Genomic DNA, 23647 nt, shown 5'->3' on the forward strand with positions numbered 1-23647 from the left:
AGATCTGGGAGAACGGCAAACTAAAGTTCGAGCGTACAGATGAGAAACTGCTAATAAATGCCAGATACAATCATATAATGGCACTGTACTTCGGATTAATAAAAAGTTTGTTGAAAAATTTGGTACACTTTTGGCCGGACATGTAAAAGGAAAGATTATATACCTGCTTTCCTGTCCTGGCTCCCAGCATCTCCTCCCTCGCTGTAAGCATCCGGTTTGACATCACCACAGGCGATCACTGGCCAAGGCGGAGACCAGATCCCCTTGCATCATATGACCATTTATCATGAAGTAAGGGGAGACGGTCACCGCCGTGGCCAGTGATTGGCAGCAGCGATGTCAAACCCGATGTTTACATGGAGGGTGTCCATGGAGATATGAAGGAAGCGCCAAGAAGCAGGTAAGTCATCTTTACTTTACTGGTCCGAGCGAATGGGGAGATTTGCCAAAAACTCCCCCATTCTTTCACAAACCCTTTAAGGACTTCATCTTACTGGCACTTTCAAATTCTCACTGCATGTAAAAACATGACCATATGAATATAGTTATGTGAACAGCTCTATTGGCCTCTCAGTATGGCATAAATTAAATTGATCAACTTTTCGGAAGTGAAAAAAAAAAAACAACTTGAGACATTTAAAGCTGACTGAGCTAGTCTTTCTGTTCTAGGCAACAGCAGAACCAGCATTTGACGGAAATAAACATCCCCTGATGGACTACATTGACTATAAACGGATCTGTTTGGTTTCCATAAGGGAGTTCAACATTTTAATTGACAAAACAGTACAGCATTGCTGTGGTACATTGTCCACATCATTTAACGGCATCTAAGGTAGAGGATCCTAACCCGCTCAGGATTAAAACGCTGTGGATCTTAAATATATAGATATCCATCCATGTATAGTGCAAGTTATGTACAGTTATGGCTAAAAGTTTTAAGAATTATACATTTTGGTTTTCACAAGGTTTGCTGCTTCCGTTTTTATGGTTGCAGTTTGCATTAACTCTAGACTGTTACGAAGAGTGATCAAAATAATTGAAATGAATTGCAAAGTCATTCCTGGCCATGAAACTTGTTCATAATATCCCATTCCAGCCCTGCCACAAAATGACCAAGATCATTTAATTAATCTTCTTGTTCGTTCAGGAGAAAGTTTTAATGAGGACAAGGCAGTTGATATCACTCTGTCCTGCTGCTTCAATTAGAAGAACAAACTGGTTTCTTTAAAGGGGGTGTGGTGCTTGAAATCATTGTCTTCTTCTGTTAACCAAGGTTACCTTCAATAAAACATGTGGCAGGCAGGTGTGAGTGCATCTGCATGCACAGTGAGGTGAAGGCTTCTGGAGGATGGCCTAGTGTCAGGAGGGGCAGCAAAGAAGCAACTTCTCTCCAAGAAAAAACATCAGGGACAGACTGATGTTCTACAGGGAGTTGACTGCAGAGTACTGGAGTAAAGTTATTTTCTCTCATGAAGCCCCCTTTGGACTGTTTGGGACTAGGGCTGCAGTAAACGATTATTTTAGAAATCCAGTATTCTACCGATTATTTTTAAGATTAATTGAGTACTCTAATAAGAAAAAATGAATTAATAGACTGTTTTCCTTTATAAAAACTCATCAGACCCCCTGCCATCATTCCCCAACACCCTTCATCCCCCCTGTGCGATCAGCTCAAGTGAATCAGTTCCACCAAGTGCCATCAGCTCCACTATCCCCAAGTACCTTCAGCTCTCCCCCACCCCAGTTCCATCAGCTTGCCCCCCTAAGTGCCAGTACTTACCTTTCCTGTAGGGGAGCCGCTCCACAGCTCCACCGTCTTCTTCTCCGCGCGCTGCACTGCCGTCCTGACGTCACAGAGCGTCGGGTCATAGTGCACGTATGCGTGCACTATGTCCTGACAATGTGTCAGGGCTGAAAGTGCAGCGCGGTACGGGCCGACAGGTGACCACGGAGCGGTAAGTAATAGCAAGCGATTCACTCCCGCTCCGTGGTCACATGACACAAACGAATACTCGATGCAAAAAATTTGCATTGAGGATTTTTTTGTGTAGAATTACTCGATTCAATCGAGTAATCGTTTCAGCCCTATTTGGGACATCTGGAAAAATGATTGCCCGGAGAAGACAAGGTGAGTGCTTCCATGAGTCCTGTGTCATGCCAAGAGTAAAGCATCCTGAGACCATTCTCATCCTAGTGAGTGGGCTCATTCTCAATTTTGCTTAAAAACACTGGCTCAAATAAAGAATGGGATCAATACATCCTCCAAGAGCAACGATCCAGGAGGCAATTTGGTGAAAAATGCTTTTTCCAGCATGATGGAGCACCATGTCACAAGGCAAAACTGAGAGCCAAGTGGCTCGGTAAACAAAACTTTTACATTTTGGGACTATGGTCAAAAAACTCCTCAAGTCTCAATCCCATTGAGAACATGTGGTCAATCTTCAAAAAAAGAGGGTGGACAAACAAAAAAAACCATAGAAACTTTGATATACTCCAAGGACTGATTAGGCAAGAATGGGTTGTCTTCAGTCAGGATTTGGCCAAGAAGCTGATATCCAGCAGGCCAGGGCGAACTGCAGAAGTTTTGAAAAAGAAGGGTCAACACTGGAAATATTGAGTCTTTCCATAAACTTGATGGATTTGTCAATAAAAGCTAAAAAAGTTATTATACTGTACTTCAGTATACAATATAAACATCTGACAAAAAGACCCAAAAACACAGAAGCAGTAAATGTTGTGAAAACCAAAGTTTGTGTCAGTCTCAAAACTTTTAGCCATGACTGTACAAGACAATCTCAGACAGGAGGTTTGGAGTGCTTGAAGTCAAATGTGCAAAAGAAGACATGACATGTACACTAATTAGAAAGGTGTAGGCAGCATTGATCCTTGAAAAATAGTAAAAAAGATGTAATAAAAATAGAGTAATACAGGTTATCTCCCAGGAGACTCTCCAGGACCATCAGTGGTGTTTCCATGAGGAGTTTTCCCTTTTTTCCTGGGTTTTTCAGTGCAGTATAGTCGAGACCAAGCTGTTTTAGGACCTGTAGCATCCACAGCAATGTCAATCAAGTAGTCTGGGGTTGTCCATCGTAGAAAAACTAGAAATAAGAAACTAATTACTGCAAAGAGGGCAAAGATTGAGCCCGTGACAACACCACAATGGTTTACCAGCCGCTCGAGCCTTTCGCTCATTGGTAAAACAGTCTCTTTAGCAACACGATCGTATACCTAGGGAAAAATAATATCATGTAAAGGCTTCAATAAATAAAATGGGCATTTATACAGGGAACCAAATCCGTATCGTTATACATTATTATATTTTGGGATTCTGCAATAACAAAAATTAAAAGTCATACTCTGTCCACGTCATCTGTGTATTGACACAACGCCTATAGTACATAGCAAAGTCAACATTTTCTTTATGTAAAGAGTGTATATCATCAAAGGGGATTTCCGGGATTTTAATATTGATGACTTATTCTCAGGAACACACATATATATATATATATATATATATAAATATAAAGTACAATATGGCTATCAAATCTGAACTTACCCTTTCAGTTCTCTCGGCAACATTCCTCCACGTATAAAAAGGTTTAACAGTATTGTGAATAGTTTCGGGGCTCGGTAACGTTCCTGTCCGTAACTTGTCGATAGCTTTCTCTAAACCAGCGCACAGAGACTTCACAGAGGGCTCACACAGGATAATGAAATTGTCAGGAAGAACTTCAGGGATCCCTCCCACTCTAGTGGTCACCACCTGTAATATGAATATGTAGAATTATACAGGAGGAAACGCAGCCTTAACTGAAAAGTTCCCGTTGCTTTTCTGTGTATGGCCGACCTCAGCCTTACACCAATAAGATTGCATGGCCAACATGTTACCCCAACATCCCCATAAGCAAACATGTTAAATGTGCATGTTCACTTCAGTGGGGAGGATAAGGATTTGGCAAACTTCTCTCCCAGCAGCTTCTCGCTCCTGACAGAACAAACGGATCAAGCGTGTTGAATTCAACATGCCCGATGCGCTTTTCTCCCCTGGTATCTGTGGAGGGGCCACATACACATTAAAGGGGTTTTCTGGGATTTTAATATCGATGACCTATCGCAGCCTTCCCTCGTTTGTTTACCTGCTCGCCGTCGACATCGCAGCAGTGAGCAGGAGTAACTACAAGCCGCCCCATTCACTTCTATGGGACGGCTCTGTAGTATACCCTTGAATAGATATTAAATGAATGGGACGCCTTGTAGTTACTCCTGCTCACTGCTGCGAGGTTGATGGCGAGCAGGTAAACAATGAGTGAAGGCTGCGCTCGCATGGAACGTGACCTTCTCTTCAACCAGCTGATCCGATATTGATGACTTATCCTGAGGACAGGTCATCAATATTAAAATCCTGGAAAACCCCTTCAAACTGTCAACTAGTATCAAACTTTTGTGTGAAGGTAGCAATAGACAGATATCACAATTTGCCCCAAGACAGTAAATACTATAAAAATAAATCATCCTATTCTCCGCTGTTTCTCCCCTGCCACTCTCCGCACAGTAGCTTCAGTCCTTCTTCGGGTGTTTGTATGCAAGGCTGCAGTGGTGATATATACAGGTATATGGCACGTGACTGCTGCAGCCAATCACTAGCCTGAGGCATCTTATACTGTATACCTCTGAGGCCAGCGATTGGTCTTGTATACCTCAAGCCACTGCTGCAGCCTGTGCACAAACACCGCAAGGAGGTCCAGACACGCTGTGCTGAGAACAGCAGAGAGGAAAAAGATGAGTATATGATGATCATTTGTTATTCAACCCCCTTTAACAATTCAGCCACCAAAATTTAGCTTATGGTGATATCTCAAACAAGATAACCAGTAGATAAAGCACTGGTAACACAATGGGTTGTGCCAAATGACAATCTCTGCTCTGCTACATCTGCATTTAAGGTGTGACTGGGTACCAGAAGATTGTCCTACTAATACACTATAAAATAGTCAAAGCTTCCAGGAGGATACCTGTAGTCCACAGCTAGCTGCCTCCACAATTGCCATGCAGAAGGCCTCAGTGAGGGATGTATTCAGGAAGATCTCTCCTTCAACCAGGACGTTCCTCACCTCGTGATGTTCTAGGGCACCTAGGAGCCGGACTCTATAAGAAATGAACGAACGGAAATTACTTTATGTTGCCTTAATATCCATGACTATAGAGTTGAAATCCTTAGTTTTTCTAGCCTGTTAGATTGAATGCATTAGACTAGAAGATCCATAAGATATATTAGGCATGATCCTCCACATTTTTTTTTACACATACAGTCAGGTCCATAAATATTGGGACATCGACACAATTCTAACATTTTTGGCTCTATACACCACCACAATGGATTTGAAATGAAACAAACAAGATGTGCTTTAACTGCAGACTGTCAGCTTTAATTTGAGGGTATTTACATCCAAATCAGGTGAACGGTGCAGGAATTACAACAGTTTGCATATGTGCCTCCCACTTGTTAAGGGACCAAAAGAAATAGGACAATTGGCTTCTCAGCTGTTCCATGGCCAGGTGTGTGTTATTCCCTCATTATCCCAATTACAATGAGCAGATAAAAGGTCCAGAGTTCATTTCAAGTGTGCTATTTGCATTTGGAATCTGTTGCGGTCAACTCTCAAGATGAGATCCAAACAGCTGTCACTATCAGTGAAGCAAGCCATCATTAGGCTGAAAAAACAAAAAGAAACCCATCAGAGAGATAGCAAAAACATTAGGCGTGGCCAAAACAACTGTTTGGAACATTCTTAAAAAGAAGGAAAGCACCGGTGAGCTCAGCAACACCAAAAGACCAGGAAGACCACGGAAAACAACTGTGGTGGATGACTGAAGAATTCTTTCCCTGGTAAAGAAGACACCCTTCACAACAGTTGGCCAGATCAAGAACACTCTCCAGGAGGTAGGTGTATGTGTTTTAAAGTCAACAATCACGAGAAGACTTAACCAGAGTGAATACAAGATGTAAACCATTGGTGAGCCTCAAAGACAGGAAGGCCATATTAGAGTTTGCCAAACGACATCTAAAAAAGCCTTCACAGTTCTGGAACAACATCCTATGGACAGATGAGACCAAGATCAACTTGTACCAGAGTGATGGGAAGAGAAGAATATGGAGAAGGAAAGGAACTTCTCATGATCCTAAGCATACCACCTCATCAGTGAAGCATGGTGGTGGTAGTGTCATGGCGTGGGCATGTATGGCTGCCAATGGAACTGGTTCTCTTGTATTTATTGATGATGTGACTGCTGACAAAGCAGCAGGATAAATTCTGAAGTGTTTCGGGCAATATTATCTGCTCATATTCAGCCAAATGCTTCAGAACTTATTGGACGGCGCTTCACAGAGCAGATGGACAATGACCCAAAGCATACTGCAAAAGCAACCATAGAGTTTTTTTAAGGGAAAGAAGGGGAATGTTATGCAATGGCCAAGTCAATCCCCTGACCTGAATCCGATTGAGCATGCATTTCACTTGCTGAAGACAAAACTGAAGGGAAAATGCCCCAAGAACAAGCAGGAACTGAAGACAGTTGCAGTAGAGGCCTGGCAGAGCATCACCAGGGATGAAACCCAGCGTCTGGTGATGTCTATGTGTTCCAGACTTCAGGATGTAATTGACTGCAAATGATTTGCAACCAAGTATTAAAAAGTGAAAGTTTGATTTATGATTATCATTCTGTCCCATTACTTTTGGTCCCTTAACAAGTGGGAGACACATATGCAAACTGTTGTAATTCCTACACCGTTCACCCGATTTGGATGTAAATACCCTCAAATTAAAGCTGGTAGTCTGCAGTTAAAGCATCTTGTTCGTTTCATTTCAGATCCATTGTGTTGGTGTATAGAGCCACAAATGTTAGAATTGTGTTGATGTCCCAATATTTATGGACCTGACTGTACAGTGCGAGAAAATGAAAAAAAGGATACCTAGAAGATAAAAGCCTATATTACAATATGGCAATCCTGGAGGATCTTCAAGGTTCCTTACTTTATATACGGACGCTGTTGCTGTTTGTTTTTGGTCTGGCAGCGCTTTTGCCGTTTTTGGTCTGGCAGCGCTTTTGCCGTTTTTGGTCTGGCAGCGCTTTTGCCGTTTTTGGTCTGGCAGCGCTGTTGCCGTTTTTGGTCTGGCAGCGCTGTTGCCGTTTTTGGTCTGGCAGCACTGTTTTACATGTTCCCACATGTCTGTTGATTGGATGTTGTCTAAGTGTTCACTAGGCCTGCTATACAAAAGTGTGTACCATTTGTGCAATTTACAAATTGAAATGAGTCAGATAGTGGGACTTGGAGAAGTTGGATGGTCTCGGAAAGAGCTGGACGAGAAGTTTCTGTAGTGCATCGGTTATGTTGATGTTGTCGGAGGAGGGCATCGGTAGAGGGTTCTGGATGGTCAAGACAGACAGATGCATGCCAAGATCGCCGTATAAGAGCTACTGTATCTCAAAGGACAACCACAGCATCACATACTGGTTTTGCAGTAGTCCCTGCACACGTTTAAATCTGTTTTGTGGTCCGCAAATTGCATATCCACAAAATACAGATGCGGTCCACGTTGCACTCTCACTTTTTGACTTCAATGGGACTGCATTTTGCAGACAAGTACAGGGCATGTTCTATCTTTTTGCAGAAAGGACTAACGGATGCAGAAAGCAAACCGATAATGCATGCAGTTTGCACATCTGTATGTCTGTTCCGCAAAAAGATAACCCAATAAAAACAATGGCCTGATATTGATGACCTATTCCAGGCATAGGCCATTAATATCAAAATCCTGGAAAACACCTTTAAATCCGAATTTAGGCGACACTCGCACAGAAAGAGAACATTTTCAGCAGAAGGAAATCTTTATGTTCACGTGATAAGTCCTGAACGCTGTTCTGCATTTTGTTGTTTTCCTCTCATATGGAGAATGGATCGTAATGTTCCACAATTCTCCATCTGTTAGGCTTCGGTCTTGGATAGAAACTTCTCTGAAGCCGGCTGCACATCTTGCTGTCGCTGTAGATATTGTAATGCTGCAGTATAGGAACGGCGTGTGGTGGAGTTTTTTTTTTTTTTAATATTTGCTCTCTTCTGAGGGAAGATTCATCCATGTGCAGATGCCTCTTAAAGGCGTTATCCCATGATTAAAGGGGTTGTCTCACTTCAGCAAATAGCATTTATCATGTATAGAAAGTTAATACAAGGCACCTACTAATGTATTGTGATTGTCCATGTTGCCTGCTTTGCTGGCTGGATTCATTTTTCCATCACATTATACACTGCTAGTTTCCTTGGTTATGATGACCACCCTGCAATCCAGCAATAGTGGTCGTGCTTGCACACTATAGGAAAAAGCACTAGCCTATATGCAGACAATATCTAACAAAAGCTAGAACCAGCCCTGTACCTCACATGGATCCAGAGATCTCCCCATTCATTATACTGATAGATTTATATTAAGCAGGCAGCTCACAGGGAGTGTCCTTTCTGCTGCAGCTCTGTCCCTATAAGGCTGAGTTCACACCTCAAGAATAGGCAGTTCTATGGGGGTGCCGGCCGGGTGTATTGCGGATCTGCAATACACTACGGACGTGTGAATGGAACAGCTCAGGAGGCAGCTGAAGGATGAAACAGCATGTGCGGCCATCTGAGTGAGGTGGAGAAGAAGTGAAGAAAAGAACAAACAGCAGGTGGCGCTATACAGGTACATTTTATTGAATAACTCAGTGGCTATGCAAAATTTTTAATAACATGCAATTACAAAAGTAAACTGCCGAATATTTCTTGTGGGACAACCCCTTTAATGAATTAGGCGTATCACTAGCGCATCGTGCACCAAAAATGCAAATCTACGCTAGCCAGGGGCTATAAGTTATAGTAAATGCGGTCAGGATGTGGAGGCTCAGCCTCCTCACACTAAGCCCTGCACCTTCTCAAAGCACAAAGTCACACATCATGGTGCAAATATGGGTCATGATTTGAGACTTTTTAACGCCACAAAAGTGCCATAAATCTCCCCCATAAATCTCACACAGTGTGCTGTCCACATCTGTATGTCTGTTCCGTGGCCCCGCAAAAAAAAAAATAGAACATGTCCTATTCTTGTTCGCTTTACGGGGCCAGGACCTTCCATTCTGCAAAATATGGAACACACATGGCCGGTCTCCGTGTTTTGCGGATCTGCAATTTGCGAACCGCAATACAAGCTACAGTCGTGTACATAAGCCTTTAATATATTTTCTATGACAGCTCAACATCTCTGCCCATTCGCTCATCCAGCCGGTTTAGGTCCCATTCACACGACAGTGTCCGTTTTGCAGAGTGCAAAACATGGGCACCGGACGCATTACCCATTGTGGAATGGACTCATTGACTTCAATGGGTCTGTTATCTACAAGATGTGGCCAAGGATAGGACATGTATTATGTTTTGTGGGACAGAGCCGGAAGCGCTTGGAAGTCTTCACAAAACAGACGCAGCTGTGACGCGGTCGTGTGAATGTGGCCTTACTCCGATAAAGCCCGGCTTCACATGGCCCTAATAGAATCACTTTATAGGGTTGATATTTCAGTTGAAACCTCGACCATCTGTTTTTTTTAACTGAACCAACATTAGATTATCATTGAATCTGACTTGTAGTGATTTTCTTCTTTGGTTTTCTGTTTTTACTTGATTCTTCCTGACAATGCTCCACTGAGATGGGGACGTCTACACCTCACGTTATTACAGGGACAGATTAAAGGGGTTGTCAAGCTTTAAATTAATGTTCAACATCCCCCGCTCCCCTCCAGACCTGTGGAGGAAAGGGTACTTACCTGATACCCACTGCTGGGTTCTAGCTACTTCGTTTCACTGCTCGTCAACATCTGGACTGGACAGGGGTCACATGTGCCGCTGCAGCCAATGGCCGGCTGAAGTGGTGACTTATCCCCCAAGCGGCAGATGACTCAGTGACGTCCTTCTGGGGAGCACTCCCCACTGTGATCAGGTAAGTACCCTTTTCTCCAAAGGTCTGTCTGGGAGGAGGGGACTGGTGAAAACCACGTTTAAAGGTACACGTTGCCTTACCTGTCATGGAGCTGGTATCTTTCTCTTACTTCTTCTAAAATGATTCTCTTGGGTCCTTCTCCTCCGATGAGGAAGTGCAGTTCAGGGTATTTCTGACACATTTCGGGAATGATACCGCCGAGCAGATCCACGCCTTAAAGAGAGAAAAAAAAAAAAAAGAACATAAATTGTAGATCTGAGGAAAAGCCTATTCCCCTTTAAGCAGAGTGTCCGCGAAAAGCCAAGATGGGAATAACCCACAGTAAGCGCCAGCTCGGAGATGTGGATTTACAGGAATCTGTTGTTTCTGTAACTCCCATAGCAATGAGCGGGGTCTACCCAGACAGCATAGACAGTGATGCAAACAGTGCAGCCGGTATGGAAGTTGTGGAAACAGCTGATCGCCGGCCAATCAGGCCACTCAGGGCTGACGCTTACTGGGAGTAATTCCCATCATGGCCATGATAACAATGAGAAGAACGTATGTTGGAAGGAAGGTTGGCTCATTGTTATTCAGCATGGTGCATGTGGAAGGCAAGACTAATCAGTCCATTCAATTCCACCAAGGAGTTAAATCAAAGGAGCTAAAAAAAAAACTCTTTCAAGTTATTTTTTTTTGTTATAACCCAATCTAAAACATGGAGGACAACCAATACAGCAGATGTTACAGTTCACAAAGGCGTTGTAATCCAATTTCCTTGGACTCCTGAATAGTAATTATGCTTGGTTATGCCATGAGGGTTTTTTGCCTTCCTCAGGATTACCTTTGCACGATAACAGGCTGAACTGGACGGATGTCTTTTTACAGCCTTACAAACTATGGTTACTACGTTACCTCTCGAACCACACCTATCCCACAAACAGCAGAGTCAGTCAACCAAACACGTAGATTAAAACTGTAAAATAATGTTAAAGGGAACCTGTCACCATGGGGGAAGATTCAGTATAACCTGTATATCATTCATTAAAATTCCTGCTCATTCTGGGCTTTGAAGTCCAGGAGGCGGTCCTATCAGTGATTGACAGCCTGCCCTCTATGACTGTGTATACAGAGATAGCTGTCAATCACTGATAGGATCCGTACCATTGAAATGAATGGGACGGCTTGGGTGTAATTACACCTGCTCATCGCTGCAGATGCAACGGCGAGAAGGTAAACAGTGAAGAGGAGGCGGCGCTGACACGGCGCACGCCTTCTCTTCAAACATCTGATCGGCGGGGGTGCCGGGTGTCGGACCCCAGCTGATCTGATATTGATGACCTATCCTGAGGATAGGTCATCAATAAATATAACTTGGACAACCCTTTTAATGAAAAACAAGTTTTACTGAATCTTTTCCCATAAAATGACACACCAATCTGCTCAGCTCCTCCTGCTCTCTAACATGCTGCTCAGACACCATGTTTAACGTGACAGGTTCCCTTTAAAAAAATGAAGCTACTCTTACGAGAGTTGCTGAACTGTTCGAAAACCTCCTTGAAGAAGAGGTGAGGTCCAAGTAGAGAGGTTACATAGTTACAACGGATGAAAAAAAGACCTTAAAAGTTCAACCAAGGGATGGGTGGGGTTGCAAATTTTAGAAAAAAAAAATAATTGAGTAGGACCCAGATTTCTACACATTTTCATAAGCTTTAACGTCATTAACTTTTAAGAAATCATCTCAGCTCTTTTGAAAACCGTCCATGTCCACCGTTCCTGTGGTGACCACGTCCTGAGGAAGTCTTTTCCACAGATTCACAGTTCTTACAGTAAAGAACCCTTAACACCTGTGGAGACTGAACTTTTTCTTCTCCAGTCGGAGCAGTGCCCCATGTCTTTTCAGGAGAACAGTTTTTCGCCGTATTTTTTTGTATGGCCCGTTTATATATTTGTATAGGTTAATCATGTCCCCCTTAGACGTCTCTTCTCAAAACTAAATACATTTCAATCTTTTAATCTTTCCTCATAACCAAGACCTTCCTTGCCCCTTGTTAGTTTAGTTGCTCTACTTTGTACTTTTTTCCAGCTCCAGGGCATCCTTTCTTTACACTGGTGCCCAGAAGCTTTGTAAAGTGGTAATATTAGATCCGTGTCCCGCGAGTCCATGCCTCGTCTAATGCATGACAATATCCTGGTAGCTTGAGAAGTAGCTGATTGTATGCTGTTATTTAATCTACGATCTACAAGTACACCCAAATCCCTCTCCATCATAAGGGATGGCAAAAACTGTATTTTTCGTTTTATAAGACACATTTTCCCCCCAAAAGTGGAGGTAAAATAGCAGTGCGTCCTATAAAGCAAATACTAATGAGCATTTCCATTATGGACGTGCTCATTTGTATGCAGGAGGTGTGGGGAGTGGCAAGTGTAGTGCTGCTAGTGCTGACTGTACTCACCACTCAGGATGTAGTGCATGTAGATGTGCACTATGACCTGGCCCTGTGCAATGTCCGGTCTAGTTTAGCACAGGGCCAGCAGAATACCAGGAAGCGATGAGCGCAGGAAGAGCTCACCATCCGGAGCAGAAGAGGTAAGCTCATTTATTTTATATCCAATGATGATTTGTGGTCTGACCAGAGGTCTGATACAAATGGGAAGGGGGGGTGGTCTGAGCTGAGGTCTGATACAGATGGGGGTGGTCTGATACAGATGGGGGTGGTCTGAGCAGAGGTCTGATACAGATGGGGGTGGTCTGAGCAGAGGTCTGATACAGATGGGGGTGGTCTGAGCAGAGGTCTGATACAGATGGGGGTGGTCTGAGCAGAGGTCTGATACAGATGGGGGTGGTCTGAGCAGAGGTCTGATACAGATGGGGGTGGTCTGAGCAGAGGTCTGATACAGATGGGGGTGGTCTGAGCAGAGGTCTGATACAGATGGGGGTGGTCTGATACAGATGGGGGAGGTCTGATACAGATGGGGGAGGTCTGATACAGATGGGGGTGGTCTGAGCAGAGGTCTGATACAGATGGGGGTGGTCTGAGCAGAGGTCTGATACAGATGGGGGTGGTCTGAGCAGAGGTCTGATACAGATGGGGGGTGGTCTGAGCAGAGGTCTGATACAGATGGGGGTGGTCTGATACAGATGGGGGAGGTCTGATACAGATGGGGGTGGTCTGAGCAGAGGTCTGATACAGATGGGGGTGGTCTGAGCAGAGGTCTGATACAGATGGGGGTGGTCTGAGCAGAGGTCTGATACAGATGGGGGTGGTCTGAGCAGAGGTCTGATACAGATGGGGGTGGTCTGATACAGATGGGGGAGGTCTGATACAGATGGGGGTGGTCTGAGCAGAGGTCTGATACAGATGGGGGTGGTCTGAGCAGAGGTCTGATACAGATGGGGGTGGTCTGAGCAGAGGTCTGATACAGATGGGGGTGGTCTGAGCAGAGGTCTGATACAGATGGGGGGTGGTCTGAGCAGAGGTCTGATACAGATGGGGGGGTCTGATCAGAGGTTTGATACAGATGGCGGGGTCTGATCAGAGGTCTTATACAGATTGGGGGGGTCTGATACAGATTGGGGGGTCTGATCTGAGGTCTGATACAGATGGGGGGGGGTCTGATCTGAGGTCTGATGAAGGTTAGGGGTCTAATCTGAGGTGTGAAAGACTGGGGTCTGATGAAGATTGGGGGACTATTTTAACTTATGATGAAGATGGAGGAATTTGATTTGGGGAGTCTAATTTTAGTTCTGATAAAGATTGGGGGTCTGATCTGAGGACTGATGGAAAACTTGCAGAATTTTCTCCTCTAAAACCAAGGCGAGTCTCCTAAAGCGAAAAATACAGTAACTAGAATAGGTAGTCACTTACTGACCATTGGGAATCCCATTGATAGGACCCTCTTAAAATGAAGAGTCTACAGTGCTGGTCAAGCGCTGTGACTCCATAGTGTTTCACTTCGTAGTGCCGCTCCCAGCCATAGAAGTCTTCGTCCAGTCCATGTGAGTGAACTAATTATTTTTTCTAAGAAACCGTTACCAGAAAATGATGAGAGTGGTTGTTTACCTTTTCTGTAAACGAGTCTGCTGACCACGACAATGGTGATTTTAGGACCTCTCTCTTTCTCTAGGTCTGGAGTGAAGTCTGTGGGGTCGACGGCATTTGGAATCACAGAGACAATCTCCGGGTCCAGAGCTGCTCGGAGCACAGTGTTTTCTTTGCTGGTGTACGACACGCAGATGATGTGGTTTGTATCACACAGAGACACTGTAAGAAGTTTGTTGGTGAGGACGGAGCTCACGTCTGCAAATCCAAAGAGAGAATGGTCTGTAAAGACCGTATAGAGTCCCAAAGTCTTGGCGTGAAAGAGGGCATCGTGGGCCATAGCAGAAAAAGAGCTGTGTGAATGGACAACAGAGACTTGTTCCCTTACAAATATATACCTGAGGAGAGGTAGGCTGTGCAACAACGTAGTCGCTGTAGACTGGTTATACATGACTTTTAAAGGTAAGTAATACACCTTCAGACCATTGGTGAGGTAGCGGATTCCTTTTCTGTCCCCATAAGCATGGGTGACAATTATAACCTTGTGTCCTCTATTGATCAGGCACTGTGAGAGCTGATAAATGTGACTTTCCACCCCACCCGTGTTTGGGTAAAAAAAGTCAGAGACCATACAAATGCTGTGAGTCCTTGGAGGAGTGGGCGCAGCCTCTGTAGTCCGTACGGAGTCCCTCTGTGAGCAGGGTCTGCTTCCTTCCCCTCTGCGGTGAAGCATGGTAAAGACCGGTGGTGGAGAGCGCCCCGCTCACTGGGCGGATCTACGGGAAGATAGACACAATATAAATCAACAGGTACCAGTCACTCATACAATACTCCTACCGCTTCATGTCCTGAAAATAATGGGATACTATAGATCTGATAGAGGATCACGATAAGGTAGGGCAAAGCTCTGCAGTAAGAATGTAGACGTATATATACCGTTCAGGGCGTGGCCGGTGACGGCGTGTGTGGGCATCACTGTGGGATCCTTAGAACCTTTGAAATCTTAAATAGATGAGATTGGCACATCACATCCCTGCACCCTGCCACCTTCTGCAGGTAGGCATCCAACACATAGACAGGCTGGCACTGACAGAGAGCGACGTCAGAAGGGAGCGCAGCGTCTGCCAGTCTTTAGCAGCTTCAGTGGGCGATCCCTCTGCCTGGCAGGAGCGACTGTTCCCATCAGGACAGATGGAGCAGGAACAGTGGAACGGCCCAGACGCCAGGGACTATTTCTTTTTAGCTACTATAGCAACTGGTTTTTGTAAGGCTCTGATTTAGGCTACTTTCACACCTGCGTTCGGGGTTCCGCTTGTGAATTCCGTTTGAAGGCTCCCACAAGCGGCCCCGAACGGATCCGTCCAGCCCTAATGCATTCTGAGTGGATGCGGATCCGCTCAGAATGCATCAGTTTGGCACAGTTTGTCCTCCGCTCAGCAGGCGGACCCCTGAACGCAGCTTGCAGCGTTCGGGTGTCCGCCTGGCCGTGCGGAGGCAAACGGATCCGTTCAGACTTACAATGCAAGTCAATGGGGACGGATCCGTTTGAAGTTGACACAATATGGCTCAATTTTCAAACGGATCCGTCCCCCATTGACTTTCAATGTAAAGTCAAAACGGATCCGTTTGCATTATCATGAACAAAAAAAAAATTATTATTATTATTTTTTTTTTTGTTCATGCTAATGCAAACGGATCCGTTCTGAAGGGATCTAAGTGTTTTCATTATAGGTGCGGATCCGTCTGTGCAGATACCAGACGGATCCGCACCTAACGCAGGTGTGAAAGTAGCCTTAACATACATATTTATATAAGAGAATTACTTAAAAAGTCAATGGGGGGGGGGGGGGCAGCTCTATAGTAGTATGCTCTCTCAGCGAGGGGTGGGGGGTGTCTGTAGTCAGCGCTCATCGCTCCCAGCGGCTGGGAGTACAGTGGACGAGCTTACCGACAGCGCTGGTCACCGAGCAGGAAGAAAGGAGAGATTTATTTCTATATTAATACATATCTAATCTATAATAACTGTATTGCCGCATGTCATACATTTTGCCACTATGGATCTAGTCTAGGCAAATCCCTGTGTTAAGCCTCACTCACACGTCAGTGTGCCGTACTCGTTCCCCTTCATTTTAATGTTTGTATTCACACATCAGTTGTTACCCCGGTCAGTGCTTTTAGCACGTATGCTTGCTCTATTTTGTCCGTTCACGGATCCAGCCCGACCATTATAGTCTATGGGTCACAGATCATTCGGAAGAGATGCTTTGAAAATGATTTTTCAGCTGTGCAGGGTCAGTGAAACACGGAAAGCAAAAAACGGACATGCAGACCCAACACGGATCAATCACTGAGGCATCACTGACCACTTTATTACTTTCTCACGGATTTAAAGGGGTTGTCCGAGTTATATGTATATATGTTAATGTGGCTTATAACATTCTTAAAAACACATTTGTAATTTACTCACTTCATGTATTATGCCGTGTTTATGCGTGGCCGATGCGGGTCACGTGACCCCCGATGTCATCCACCAGGCTCCTGTGGTGACGTTTCGTGTACAGGCTTATCCCTGCCTTAGGGAGTGGCCCGGCACCGTACACGAAATGTCAGAGCCTGTGTGCCCGCCACCCTCTCTCTCATCTGGCTGCCGGCCCGCTCCCGTGAGGCATGGCGCATGCGCGATCCCTACCAGTGCCGGTTGCAGTGTGAAATCATTTCTGCAGTGAGACACAGCCGATCCCCTGCCATCAAAGCCACCCCCAACGACCAGACAAAAGTAAATCTATGCCCATCAGCGAATAGGACCAGAACTGGCGGGAGTCGTAGTCCCTATACCTGATCTGCAGGAGTTGCAGCAGCCGATCCTAGAGCTGGAAACCAATGATCCCCACATGGGGGAGAGAAGGCCTTCAGTGTTCAGTCACGTGACCTGAGGGAGGGCCGTTTGGTAGGACGCTTGGTGAAGATAAATGGGGGAGTGACGCGTTCATGCAGCAGAGCTGTGTGTGTCGTGACTGCAGTACTGGTGTGTGTGAGCGTGCGCATTGGGTTGCTGATGCGTGCAGAGCTGGTTTTGTAAGGTGTGCAGCAAATCTGTGTGTGTCACGTGTGAAAGAAGCCTGTGTGTAGTGGTTGTGTAAGCAGTGCCGTGTGTGTAATGTGTGCAGCATATCTTTGTCTAGTTTTGTAGCAAAGCTGTGTGTGTAATCTGTACGGCAAATCCATGTGTAGTGTTTTTATAGCAGTGTGCAATGCATGCAGCAAATCTATATGTAGTGGTTATGTATTAGGGCTGTGTATGTGCAGCAATTGTATGCATAGTGGTTGTGTAGCAGAGCCGTTTGTAACGTGCATCAAATCTGTGTAGTGGTTGTGTAGCAGAGCTGTGTGTGTAATGTGTGCACCAATTGTATGCATAGTGGTTGTGTAGCAGAGCCGTTTGTAACGTGCATCAAATCTGTGTAGTGGTTGTGTGTGTAATGTGTGCACCAATTGTATGTATAGTGGTTGTGTGTAACATGTGCAGCAAATCTGTGTAGTGGTTGTGTAGCAGAGCTGTGTGTGTAATGTGTGCACCAATTGTATGTATAGTGGTTGTGTGTAACATGTGCAGCAAATCTGTGTAGTGGTTGTGTAGCAGAGCTGTATGTGTGCTACGAATCTATATATAGTGGTTGTGTTGCAAGGCTGTGTATGTGTGCACTAAATCTGTATGTGTTGTGCGTGCAGTGCTGATCATGCATGTGTTTGTGTAGTAGAGCTGCATGTGTAATGCGCGCAGCAGATCTGTGTAGTGGATGTGTAGCAGCACTGTGTGCAATGCTATGGCAACCACTGTAAATGTGTAAAATAAGATAAGAATCCAGGTTCACCTGCATTATATGTTACTTCTAAGAGCTCCTTCACACAACCATATGGTGGCTATTTCCCATGTTGCGGACTGCAAATAGCGGTCTGCAATATACACAGACACCGGCTGTGTGAATCCCTTTTCACGGATGCAGACCCATTGACTTGAATGGGTCTGCGATCCACAAAATACAACAAAAGATAAGACGTACGCTATGTTTTGCCGTATCTTGTACATCACGGAGCAATTCAAGTCATTGCATCTCCATCCGTGACATGCAGTTCACATGTGTGGTGACCGTGTTTTGCGGACCACTACTTGGGTTCTGCAATACAGACACCACAGCCATACGTTTGTGTGAATGGGCCCTTAGGATGGGTTCACATCACAAGTTTGTCCTCTATTTAACCCCTTCCAGGCCAGAGCCATACGTGTATGGAGCAGCGGGACGTAACTTGCCGCCCAGCGCAGTAGGGCGCTGTGATCGCGTGGTTGCAGGAGCTGCGCACACTCGTTCCGCGGCAGCTGACGTAAAAAAATGTATTCCTATTGTAAAAATTAGGAAAATTTTTTTTTTTATTTGCCACATCCGCAACAATCAGCTGTTTAAAAATATCACATGGTGTACCCCATCCGTCAGGAGCCAATTTTGGGTCACCATCCACCACAAACAGAATAACACCAAGAAATCAAAAAGTCTTATATACCACAAATACCCATGGAAACGTCACCTCTGCCTGCCAAAAAACAAGCCCCCACATAATACATTTTGACAGAAAAATTAAAAACAGATGGCTCTCAGAAAATGTAAAAAAAAATATATATATATATATTTTCTGATGAGAGGCATGGGGGTTCATATGAGGGCTGATAAGATGATATATGTAGATCAGTAAATATATATCTCTACATATATCGATGTGACAGGAATATCTTCTGCCTGTGTGAGCTAGGAGATGATCATGTGACTGTTTGCATGCAAGGTTAGGTTGTGCAGAGCAAGCACTACAGAGCAGGGGGCGGGGAAGGGCAGATTAGTCACACCCACAAATATTCATGAGATGAGGGAGAGCTCAGGCACTGTTGGTACACGCCCCCACAGCTTTGCTGCAGCATGTAAACAAAGCAAGAACAACAGAACCATGCAAAGGTGTAAGTATGGTTCTTTTTTAAAGAAATCAAGCTTAACTAATGTACAGTACAGACCAAAAGTTTGGACACACCTTCTCATTTAAAGAGTTTTCTTTATTTTCATGACTATGAAGGCATCAAAACTATGAATTAACACATGTGGATTTATATACATAACAAACAAGTGTGAAACAACTGAAAATATGTCATATTTTAGGTTCTTCAAAGTAGCCACCTTTTGCTTTGATTACTGCTTTGCACACTCTTGGCATTCTCTTGATGAGCTTCAAGAGGTAGTCCCCTGAAATGGTTTTCACTTCACAGGTGTGCCCTGTCAGGTTTAATAAGTGGGATTTCTTGCCTTATAAATGGGGTTGGGACCATCAGTTGCGTTGAGGAGAAGTCAGGTGGATACACAGCTGATAGTCCTACTGAATAGACTGTTAGAATTTGAATTATGGCAAGAAAAAAGCAGCTAAGTAAAGAAAAACGAGTGGCCATCATTACTTTAAGAAATAAAAGGTCAGTCAGCCGAAAAATTGGGAAAACTTTGAAAGTAAGGGCTATTTGACCATGAAGGAGAGTGATGGGGTGCTGCGCCAGATGACCTGGCCTCCACAGTCACCGGACCTGAACCCAATCGAGATGGTTTGGGGTGAGCTGGACCGCAGAGTGAAGGCAAAAGGGCCAACAAGTGCTAAGCATCTCTGGGAACTCCTTTAAGACTGTTGGAAGACCATTTCAGGGGACTACCTCTTGAAGCTCATCAAGAGAATGCCAAGAGTGTGCAAAGCAGTAATCAAAGCAAAAGGTGGCTACTATGAAGAACCTAGAATATGACATATTATCAGTTGTTTCACACTTGTTTGTTATGTATATAATTCCACGTGTTAATTCATAGTTTTGATGCCTTCATAGTCATGAAAATAAAGAAAACTCTTTGAATGAGAAGGTGTGTCCAAACTTTTGGTCTGTAATGTACCGTATATGTAAGTCCTGAGGAGTTTTATAATGTTTTTTTTTTTCATTACTCGGATAACCCCTTTAAGCACGGATGCGTGAATGAGGCTTTACATGTGGATTCCGATGCAAATTAGGGCTCGTTCACACGAATGTTTTTTGCATTCTGTATACGGGCCGTTTTTTAAGTTCCATATACGACACTATTCATTTCAATGGTTCCTCCAAATAAACGGAATGTACTCCATATGCATTCCGTTTCCATATTTCCGTTCAAAGATAGAACATGTCCTGTTACTGCCTGCAAATCACGTTCCGTGGCTCCATTCTAGTCATTGGGTCCACAAAAAAAACGGAACACATACGGAATGTACTCCGTATGTCTTCCGTTTCTGTTTTTGCGGAACCATCTATTGAAAATGTTATGCCCAGCCCAATTTTTTCTATGTAATTACTGTATACTGTATATGCCATACGGAAAAACGGAATGGAACCGGAAACACTACTGAAACAAAAAACGGATCAGTAAAAATCGGCCTGCAAAACACTGAAAAAGCCATAGGGTCGTGTGAACGAGCCCTTAGGTGAAGAAGATTTTAACCAGTGCAAACGGTGAAATCCACAGTGAATCTGGACGTGCAACTAAATCTGTGGCGGAATAAATGTGCTCTGTGCGCAAATCACAGGCGCACCGGGGCCCTCTGAACTCATGCTGGCCTTTTTTTTTGTCTCTTAGATATCCTACGTGGAGTTTCCTGGTAACAGGTGACAGTAGAGATGGCGGCACTTCCCCAGGGTTGTCAGCCAGTAATCTGAGGCAGTGCCGGGGAATGTGAATTAACAGAGCGCGCCACAGTTAGAGGACACGATCCGCCGCTGTCACTATGGCAGAGGTGAGGTGCTGGATTATACAAGGCCGTTTCCGTATTCGCCAGGCTGGCTTTGTAGATAATTGGGCCATAATCACTATACGATTTATTTGCTCTGCTGTTAATAGATAATCCTTTCCAATAAACTTCTGAATAACAGCTCTGATCTGCCATGTACGCGTTATGGATGACGTAACGTTATGTGCGCCCACGGACTGCCGGGGACGGACATCGGGGCTCTTACTAAAAGCTTCACAAGCTGTGGATTTCTTACAAAACCTTCGGGATGCAAAAAAATAAATAAATAATAATTTAAAAAGTCCAAAATGATGGGACCTCCGCTGTACCCCAAAATGTAGCGGCAGGTCAAGCATGCGCCCTCCCGCCCCATTCACCTCTATGGGAGTCCCGCAGACAGCAGAGTACAGCACTCACATATTTCCGGAACTCCCATAGAGATGAATGGAGCAGCAGATCATGATCAGTGGTGGTCCCAGCGGTAGGACCCCCACCGATCTAACAGTTATTCCCTATCCTGAGGACAGAGGATAACCTCTAACATCCCGGATACCCCTTTAAAGGCAGTAGGTCACCTCCACGTCGGTTTTAAAGTAACCATACCCCTATGGCGGGTAGGGTTCCCCCCAAACATAACCATACCTTTCTTATCAGTCTTTCTTCCAGTCATCCAGAGAAAGGCTTTGTTTTATTTTAAGAAGATAAGGTTTTCGGAGCACTGTGGGCAGAGCCACTCCATTCAGTGCAACCCCCCTCCTCCTCTATTTGAGTGACAGTCCCTGAGATTTCAGAGCAGATAGTGATAAGGCAAGGAATGCCAGGTGCACCAAACAGCCAGCTCCGCCCACAGTGCGCCAAACAGCCAGCTCCGCCCACAGTGCGCCAAACAGCCAGCTCCGCCCACAGTGCGCCAAACAGCCAGCTCCGCCCACAGTGCGCCAAACAGCCAGCTCCGCCCACAGTGCGCCAAACAGCCAGCTCCGCCCACAGTGCGCCAAACAGCCAGCTCCGCCCACAGTGCGCCAAACAGCCAGCTCCGCCCACAGTGCGCCAAACAGCCTGCTCCGCCCACAGTGCGCCAAACAGCCTGCTCCGCCCACAGTGCGCCAAACAGCCAGCTCCGCCCACAGTGCACCAAACAGCCAGCTCCGCCCACAGTGCGCCAAACAGCCAGCTCCGCCCACAGTGCACCAAACAGCCAGCTCTGCCCACAGTGCACCGAAAATCTTAGCTGCATAAAAATAAAAAGTATTTTTCCATTACACTGATTTTCCCCTTTTAGTCACATCTCTTGCTGGACTAGCACCAGGACTACATAGACTGAGGCATGTAAGGCAGTGCACTCAGTCACTCACACGGACGGTCCAGTCACATCCATGTACATACAAGCTAGAGATAATTGGCAAGGGGCAGCTTCTTATAACAACCAATCAGGTGGCTGCTTACATTAGCTAAGGAACCTGTGAGAAGTGAGAGCTGCGCTGTGATTGGTTGCTCCGGGTAACAGCACTGGCTTTGCTTCAGTCACTATGACAGGTCCCTCAGCACATGCCCGATCACACATTCCCCGGACCGCGGCTATGAAACAAGGAAACAGCGGCAGAAACCGCACACAGGTCTGCGCTTCCTGGTGCCGACATTACACGATACAAAACTGTATCTCTATCAGGGCGACCCCCGTCCGGTCCGGACAGCAGCGCTTCCTTACCGGCTCCTCAGCACCGCGGCTCCGTCATCCTCCTCAGTCTAAAAAGATGTTATTTCCTACTAGTGGGCTATAGGACCTGTGGTGACGTCATGCCCACGTGACCAGGCTTTCCTGTGGGAGGAGCAATGCTGGAGAGTTCGCTGGATGGCAGGTTGTGGTCCTGGAGCAACGGGCCAAAGACTGGGGGTCTGAGTGCACTGGGAATGCAGAGCTGTGCAAGGGGGTGGGGGGCGCTGGGTGCAATGCTCTGCAGAGACTATGGTGTCTGAGTAAACTGGGCTTCTGTGCTCTGCTTGGTCTAGTACGCTGGTGTACTGGGATATGATGATCTGCAGGGACTGGGGACTCTGGGTGTACTGGGATATGATGATCTGCAGGGACTGGGGACTCTGGGTGTACTGGGATGTAATGATCTGCAGGGACTCTGGGTGTACTGGAATATAACGATCTGCAGAGACTGGGTGTACTGGGATGTAATGATCTGCAGGGACTGGGGACTCTGGGTGTACTGGGATATAATGATCTGCAGGGACTGGGGACTCTGGGTGTCTGGGTGTACTGGGATATAATGATCTGCAGGGACTGGGTGTACTGGGATGTAATGATCTGCAGGGACTGGGGACTCTGGGTGTACTGGGATATAATGATCTGCAGGGACTGGGGACTCTGGGTGTACTGGGATATAATGATCTGCAGGGACTGGGGACTCTGGGTGTACTGGGATATAATGATCTGCAGGGACTGGGTGTACTGGGATGTAATGATCTGCAGGGACTGGGGACTCTGGGTGTACTGGGATATAATGATCTGCAGGGACTGGGGACTCTGGGTGTACTGGGATATAATGATCTGCAGGGACTGGGTGTACTGGGATGTAATGATCTGCAGGGACTGGGGACTCTGGGTGTACTGGGATATAATGATCTGCAGGGACTGGGGACTCTGGGTGTACTGGGATGTAATGATCTGTGGGGACTGGGTGCACTGGGATATAATGATCTGCAGGGACTGGGGACTCTGGGTGTACTGGGCTGTGATGCTCTGCAAGGAACTGGACACATTGGGATGCAGTACTC

The 23647-nt window shown here is 45.5% G+C and overlaps 1 protein-coding gene across 1 annotated transcript; it reads right to left on the reverse strand.

Moving 5' to 3' along the window:
* Window positions 1–1842: 1842 nt before the first annotated feature.
* Window positions 1843–22618, reverse strand: PIGA (phosphatidylinositol glycan anchor biosynthesis class A). Its single transcript, XM_040423310.1, has 6 exons — window positions 22572–22618; window positions 14057–14811; window positions 10094–10226; window positions 5013–5145; window positions 3557–3763; window positions 1843–3228 (listed from the first exon to the last, which is right to left on the reverse strand). The coding sequence occupies exons 2-6, from the start codon at window positions 14766–14768 to the stop codon at window positions 2932–2934; spliced, it is 1482 nt and encodes a 493-aa protein (XP_040279244.1). The 5' UTR covers window positions 14769–14811; window positions 22572–22618; the 3' UTR covers window positions 1843–2931.
* Between the last annotated feature and the right edge of the window lie 1029 nt (window positions 22619–23647).

Source organism: Bufo bufo, chromosome 3 (assembly GCF_905171765.1).
Source record: "Bufo bufo chromosome 3, aBufBuf1.1, whole genome shotgun sequence".
In the NCBI taxonomy this organism is placed as follows: Eukaryota; Metazoa; Chordata; class Amphibia; order Anura; family Bufonidae; genus Bufo; species Bufo bufo.